The sequence below is a fragment of the Brachionichthys hirsutus genome, chromosome 16, assembly GCF_040956055.1.
Source record: "Brachionichthys hirsutus isolate HB-005 chromosome 16, CSIRO-AGI_Bhir_v1, whole genome shotgun sequence".
NCBI lineage: Eukaryota > Metazoa > Chordata > Actinopteri > Lophiiformes > Brachionichthyidae > Brachionichthys > Brachionichthys hirsutus.
Window position 1 is genome coordinate 8,734,584 of NC_090912.1, and position 7,887 is coordinate 8,742,470.

Here is a 7,887-nt window from a genome sequence, read left to right on the forward strand (position 1 = left end):
TGTTAAACAAGGAAAACAGAGGATTGACCTCCCGAGCAATTCAGTCCAACCTGTGGGTGGGTTAAAGATTGAAATACTCTGAATAGCATTTTCAAGATGTGTTTCCAAGATCGCGATAAAGTGAAGAAGAGAGATTTCTTTTCCTTTTGAAACACACAGATTCTTCAGAAAGCAACATGCTCTCTAGCTTCTCCTAATCACGTGCTCACATGTGAGTTTGCTCTGGAAATGAATCCAGCCCCCCGGAATGAGTCTGTGTCCAACTTATGACAATGGAATGAAAAAATAAAAATCACTTAATGATCAAAGACGTCACTTCGGCAGTTGGATTTTGTCTGCAGAAAGTTTAATGGGAAATGTGATGGATTAAAAAGAACCCAAGAAATCCGTCCTCACATTGTTCGTTCCAAGAACAACCACCACCACATTCCCCAACGGCACGAAGTCCACGAGGAGCCGCAAAGTTAAAGTCCTAATTCCTTCTCCATTCTCTCCTTCAATTCGTTCTTCTTGATCTAGATAAACAGAACGTAGTAGCCATTTCAGTCACTAAACTAAACATTGCAGTCATCTCGCCAGTTACGGTACATCAGTGTTAAAGGAGAAGCTGTACCTTTCCACTTGCTGTCAGAGGGTAGCTGTCTACAAAGAGCACATGGTGTGGGATCTTGAAGTGAGAAATCTTGGGGATGAACAAAACCAACGTTGTTTGTGATACAGTTTGTGGAATTTGAAGGAGTAAAGTTTAGCTAATTATCATATTTTCTCCTCACCTTTCCCTTGCAGAATGTTCTTATCTCTTCTGCGCTGCAGGTCTCGCCTGCCTTCAGCCTGATGCAGGCGCCAACCTGCTCACCCAGCCTTGAATCTTTCACTCCAACCACCTGGGGAGCAGACAGTGAGGAAAAGTCTCAAACATTTATTTTATTTAAAACAAAAACCAACATTTATATTTGTTATACGTAAAACTTACAGGTTTCTTAATGTTAACCCATTTAAAGATTATTCTCAACTTGCTGCCCTCTGGTGGTTCTGAGTCTCACCTGCACTTCCTGCACTTTGGAATGTGTGAAGAGGAATTGCTCGATCTCAGCTGGGTAAATGTTCTCCCCTCCTCGGATGATCATGTCTTTTAAGCGTCCTCTGATGCTGCAGTATCCCAGACTGTTCAGACTGGCTGTGTCTCTGTGCAGAAGAAAAACAATCATGATGTTAACATTACTTGTGACTTGACCCTCCATACCTGTAATATTTTGTCCCTTTATTTTCCCGGTCAGGAAAACATTCCGTATACATCGTACGCACCCAGTCCTGTACCAGCCGGATTCAGAGATAGCTTCACTGGTTTTCTCTGGATCATCCCAGTATCCACGCATCACACAGTAGCCTCTGATCATGAGCTCTCCGGCTTCCCCCAGAGGGACAATCTCCCCAGTAGTAGTGTCCACCACTTTAGCCTGTAGTAAAGACACACATACAGCCTTTGGTCAGAGAATTGCGGTAATGCGTGGATTAAAGCTTGTGTAAATACAATGAGAGATACCTCAGTGTGGTTCAGGATACACCCAACAGTGTGGAGCTTCAGATCCTCATTGTCTTGTGGGAACCCGAGAAATGTAGCCGGACTATTCTCAGTGGTTCCATAAGCTATCTACCAAAACATAATGAATCAATGCTAGATACTATAGAAGCAAACATGTTTTAGATATAATGAAAGGAACGTGTATTCACTCACTGTTATTTCTTTCATGTTCATGTCTGATCTCAGTTTTCTCATGATCTCAGGAGGGCACGGGGATCCTGCCATGACACCTGAGAAACAGAAAAAAAAAGAGCATCACTTGAATACTCACCACACATCACTGCTAAATGCAACACTAATTATGCCATAGTCACTGTTGCATGTTCACCCTTTTGGTAAAATGGTGCATATGTTTTGATGACTCATTGCCCGGGGTTTTCTCCTCAGATGAAAATTATTTGAACTGATGGAAAAACTAATGAGAGGAAAGAACAGCTGGCATTTGGCTTGCTTTAATCACGTATCTTACCTGCTTCAATTGATGACAAATTGTACCTGCGTAGACCTTGTTGGGTAAGCATGTCCGTGTACATTGTGGGAGTGCCATAGATGACACTGCACCTAGAATGTAAAAACATGTACGGCAATTAATGAATGTGCAAAAATGTTTTTCAAGTCAAATTCATTTCATTGATGACATACTTTTCATTCTGAATGGCCTCTAGGTTGGCTTGACTGTTGTACCCGGCGGAAGGAAAGACCAGTGTGACACCATTTACCGCCATATTCATCCCTCCAAGGACAGAGCCTAAGCAGTGGTACATGGGTACCTGCATGCATAGTCTCACCTCGGGCTGATTGAAATATACATAAAAGTTTTTTTTTACTTGTGCATTTAAAAAAAAGCATTTCTGCAAATCCACAGGACATTTTGGACTTACTCTCCATCCGTAGCCCATTCGTAGACCAAAGAAATAGGCATTATTTACAATATTGTGATGGGAAAGAGTGGCTCCCTTTGGCTTCCCTGTCGTCCCCTGAAACCAAAGATAAGGGAAATTGTTTGATTTAATCTGAATTCTTTTTACATATCTATGACTGCTACTTGTGACATCATAGTGTCAGTGAGCCCGTGTGCAGCACTGAAGGCTACTGACTGAAGTGAACTGGATGTTGATGGGATCATCACAGGACAGCTTGGTCTGCAGGTCCATTAGCTGCTTGTGGTGCCGACTCTCCCCTGCTTGCATCACATCCTCGACGCTGAGCATCCCTGGCTGCCTGCTATCCGTCACAATCACCATGCGCAAGTCTGGCAAGCTGGCAGAGGATGAACAGAAACTTTACATGACATCCACAGAATTCAAGAGTATTTATTACATAAACATTTGACTGTGACTCAGTCAAACCTGGAGCTTTTGATCATGCCCACTGGCGTCTTGTTGATATCTGGGCAGAGCTGCCTCAGTATCTCACAGTAATCTTGTGTTTTGAAGCGGGTAGGACAGACCACAGCTTTACACTGGACCTGCAACGTGACAAATCAGTTCATAGATGTAAGACATTTCTATAATATGAGAAATGTGATGTCTGTCAGTTATGATGCTGTCGTATTTCACTTTGTTTCAGTCTTGTGGCTATCTAAGCAGGTGATGGTCTCATGGCAGAACCGATCGCACCTTCTTTAATGTAAATTCCACTTCTGTCACTTGATAGGCTGGATTCAAAGACACCTGCAAATATAAAGACAGTTTAAAGTGTAAGTAAGAGTACGGTTACTATAGAAAACAAAACTCTTCTCAGGGCTCCTGAAAGGTTTCTCTGTCTTGCTCATTTACAGAATATTTCCTGATACAAGGACTGGAGCTCATTAATCACCTCCGCCGAGGCGGGGCTTGTGTAATCGCCAGCGTTGGTTTGTTTGTTTGTCTGTTAGCAACATAACTCAAACAGTTACGGACAGATCTTGATGAAATTGCAGGACATGTTGGGAATGTTAGCAGGAACAGATGATTACATTGTGTTGATGATCCAGAAGAGATCCTGGATTATGGATCACTTTGACATTTTCTGTAACATTGCAGTCAATGGAGCTTCAGACTGTGTTCCTCAATATTGATTATTGACCGATGTCTATGGAATTTGGCTCAAGGACGGGGAGTCAATCCACAAAAATCTATTGTACTCACGATCTGAAAGGTATTAACAACTCTCAAACTGACCAGTATGATTCCTGCCTTGGCTGTCGCATACTGGAAAAGGACCCAACCATATGTGTTGGGTCCCCAAACTCCCAGTCGGTCACCTGGCTTCAGGCCCAGAGCCAGCAGGCCAGCAGCCACTTTATCAACCTGCGCAGGTGAACGTAACAAAATACATCAATATTAGTAGAATCAATTCTTATATTATAAAATGGTAGTCACTACCAAACCAAATTTGTATTTAAATATAATATAAAAATATAACAAACTGTATAATAGAGAATTAATAGAGATATATCATTGTTCATTGTTTCTTAAAGCAGCAGACAAAAAATTTCAAATATTGTTAAATGCATATTGTCTCACTCCGTCGTGTATGTTTAAATGTTTATCTTGTCTCCTTGTTTCATATAGGAAATAAATCAATTAAATCAATCAATCACTCAATGTAGAAAAGTGGGATCTGTGAGTATAACACCAGAGACGTACATCTTGCTGAAACAGAGCAAATGTTTTCCGGACGCCGTCCTGCACAAAGACCACAGCTTCCCGGTCAGGCCAGCGCTGGACTGCAGAGTCCAGCACCTGTCCCACAGTCAGAGGGAGCAGAGAGATGGAGGAGGTGCCGTGGACATAGCTGCTGGTCAGAGTGGGGACGTGAGGAGGACTGTCCACATGGAGAGACCTGGCATAGAGAACAAGGACAAACACAGGAGTCGTAGAGAATGTATGAATGATATATTCAGTAATATAGGCTCTATCTTCTGCCCAGCAGAGAGTGGTGGACATGATGGCACAATTGTCACTGTTAGGATACAAACAATGCAGTTGTTATTTCAATGCACACTCCCCACATGGTTTCAGTTGCCACTGTATACTTGCAGTTCATTGGAGAGTGCTGCTCTTTAAGTGAGGTTAGGTGAATAGTGTTGGTGGAGCATTGATGTTTCAGACCATGCACACCATCGTGGTGTTCCCAGAAAAAGGGCTAAAATATCATTCTAAAACATGTTTTGGAGACATTTCATAGTGAAGTAACTGCCGATCCTTTGGTGTTGCAATCATATGAACGGGAGGCAGGCTAACGTTCAAAGGTTGAAGTAGTTTAGTTTGAATGGCTGCAGCCAAATAAATAAAGGACCTGGTAAGGTAGAAACTGATTTAGTGTTCAGGGGTGGAAGAATTGTGCTGAAAAATATTGTGATTAATAACTATGTGAGTAACAAATAGCCTGGGTCAGGGTTACAATGAACCCACATTTGAGCCCCAATCATATGCACTACAGAGTAAAAGTCACAGAGCATACACTTTTTTAATCTCCCTCCCTTCCCACAGATTACTCTCGTACCAACACTCACACAGATCTGTATGTTTTTTTTTTTTGAAAGGACATTATGACATTACTCCACGTTGGTGCTGTGTTGATATTACACAACTCCGTGATCATTAACTTGCTGAAACAGAGCAAATGTTTTCCGGACGCCGTCCTGCACAAAGACTACAGCTTCCCGGTCAGGCCAGCGTCAGGCTCATTGCCTGTTTGGGTGAATGGGTGAGAGGAGTGAACAGAGATTTTCTTAACGCAGGATAAAATGGATAACTTGTCACCGATTCTGTTCATAACTTTTATGGATGTGTGTGTGTGTTCTACTTTGCGTGCAAGAGTCCTTAGCCAAAGGAATATCAAGAACTCAAGATGTGGAAACTCTGAAAGTGAGTGTGAACGACTCCATATAAGGTGAATTAAAAAATTCTAATTCAAAATGATGCAAACTCAATCAAGAGCACACCCATGTATTTTAGCTAAAGTAGTCCTATTGACCACTGGGTTATAAAATCCAGTAAATCGCTTTGATGACTGGACTGAAATTCACCTTGTATCTCACATGAGATGTTTGTCACCTGATTTTAACCTCATTTATTTTTTTCTAACTTGAGGTAGAGACTTGCAAGGAGCACTAGAATCTTAACTTTACAAGTGACACCATTCCCATTTGAGCCCTATCCATGCAACTCACCTATAGCACGCCAGCCAACTTGTATTATAGAACTTCTTGCTGCATTTGAGTCCAATCACAGTTCTGAAACTTTGAACACGAGACCGCAGCAGGGAGGAGATCAGCGGCGACATTTCTTTCTATCACAGATTCAATACGTTTCACCTGACTGTCAACAGTTCAGCTGGTTAGGCGATACTCGAGGTTGAGAGCAACGAGCTGGACTTTATCTCTGAATGTATAATGTTTAACTTTCTCTCATTGTTGGTGGCTGACAACATCTTTTTACCTTTAAACACCTTAAAGAAGACTTTTACACAAATGTCATTCTCTCCCCTCAGCAATGTGAAGTATTGTGTATTTGTTGCAGATTGCATGAAGACAGAAGAGGTACAAGCTTGAAAGGAAATTTGCCTGTAAATATTTGAGACTTTCTGAAATGAATATGCACATTTGTGATTGTGTGTTTGCATATGTGCATGAGCATGACTGCGCTTTGTGCTTGCCTTTGCAGCAGGGAATGAAAACGTCATTATCAAGTAAAAAGTGGACTGCTGCAGAACATTGCCACAACTGCTGAAGGGGAGTGGCAGAGATCAATGGCAATAACTTCAACTATCTGAAGGGGAGTGGAAGTGTCTTGAGTAGGATGTTGGCAAAAGGTGCTGAAGCCAATCCCAGTAGACTGGAAATGTGAGTTTAAAAACACAGGACCTTGTTGTGCACGAATACCCCTAATGACGTCACGAGGGGTGAGATTTCTTCCAGACGTGTTTCAAGAGGTGATTACAGACCTACGCAAACTACGAAGGATTCACTTGATGGTTTATTTAGCTGTTTTGGGGTTGATAAGGACCCAAAATCACCATAAATAGTGTAGAAACATGGGAGAAGTTAGTTTTTCATAATATGGGACCTTTAACAAACATTATATGCAATAAAGGCTCTTAGCTTGTGTGTTAGCTCTCCTCATAAACCAGCAGCCAGGGGAATTTAAAGCAAATGGAGAACAGCGAAAGTAACTTTTTTGAAAAGAGAGGGGTGTCCAGGACCAGAAGCATATATTTGAGTGACATCATTCACACATGACCACAATATTTAACAAATTTGACCAAAATTAATTATAAGAATGAACTGCTGTGATGGATGACACATATCAAAGTGAAGTCAAGGTGGTCAAAGATAATAGATCTTTATTAGTATGTTACACATTAACATCTGCACCAACCCCTGTCAAATTAATAATAACTGGAAATTATGTTAAAAGATATGCTTTGGAAATTAAACTAACCACCAGAATGAGCTAATTATGTTTTCACCAACGTTGGTTTGTTTGTCTGTTTGTTAGCAAGATAACTCAAAAAGTTACAGACGGATCTTGATTTAATGTTCAGGAAATGTTGGGAATCTGTTGGGAATCTGACCAGGAACAAATGATGCACATATTAATTGCCTTAGTAATTTATTGTAATTTATGTAATTTATTGTCATTCATTGTCATTTTGCAGCAGTGGGGTAATTTATTTTAGATTAATTGTTAGTTTGCATCGGCGGTGTAAAATCATTTTATTTTTGTTTTTCTAATGTTACGTTGCATCAATTGAGTTATTGAATATTGGTTTTATTTTTATTTGTATTGTCAAATTTGTATTGTTAATTGTGGATGATTTATGTACGAAGGACTTTCAACGGAAACAAGACCGCAAGGGCTTTTTTGAAATGCTCCTCTTAGACAGGATGTTTGACTTTATTTGTACTGTAATACCTGCTACTGTGTGACTGTACTTGTACTCTAACATTCTATCTAATAAATATATTCATTCATTCATTCATTCAATTTTAGTGATGATCCAGAAAGAGGTCAGGAAAAAATATTACATTTTAACATTGAAAACTCCATTTACTGATTCAAAAATCTGTTAAAAATACATATCAAGTCCTTTTATTTTTCATGGTTGGTAAAGATAGCAAGAACAATTGAGAACCTTTTGATGATGATCCAGATCACCATGTGGACAGTGTAAATCCACATGAGGATTGTTTTTGAATTTTAACCTGGTGACTAATCATGATGAATAAAAATAAATCATTGCCCGATCCTCACATTGATCTTGGCTAGAGATCCAAAGTCCACTTTCCGATATGGAGGGTCCATAATGGGTCGACA

At 40.5% G+C, this 7,887-nt stretch overlaps 1 protein-coding gene across 1 annotated transcript; it reads right to left on the reverse strand.

The window, feature by feature from the left end:
- Positions 1 to 464: 464 nt before the first annotated feature.
- On the reverse strand, positions 465 to 5,854 carry LOC137905482 (medium-chain acyl-CoA ligase ACSF2, mitochondrial-like). The gene is made up of 16 exons (XM_068749727.1): positions 5,742 to 5,854; positions 4,213 to 4,408; positions 3,745 to 3,873; positions 3,202 to 3,255; positions 2,932 to 3,050; positions 2,680 to 2,842; positions 2,464 to 2,559; positions 2,225 to 2,376; positions 2,052 to 2,143; positions 1,736 to 1,812; positions 1,544 to 1,651; positions 1,306 to 1,457; positions 1,044 to 1,185; positions 774 to 884; positions 614 to 682; positions 465 to 515 (listed from the first exon to the last, which is right to left on the reverse strand). The coding sequence occupies exons 1-16, from the start codon at positions 5,852 to 5,854 to the stop codon at positions 465 to 467; spliced, it is 1,824 nt and encodes a 607-aa protein (XP_068605828.1).
- Between the last annotated feature and the right edge of the window lie 2,033 nt (positions 5,855 to 7,887).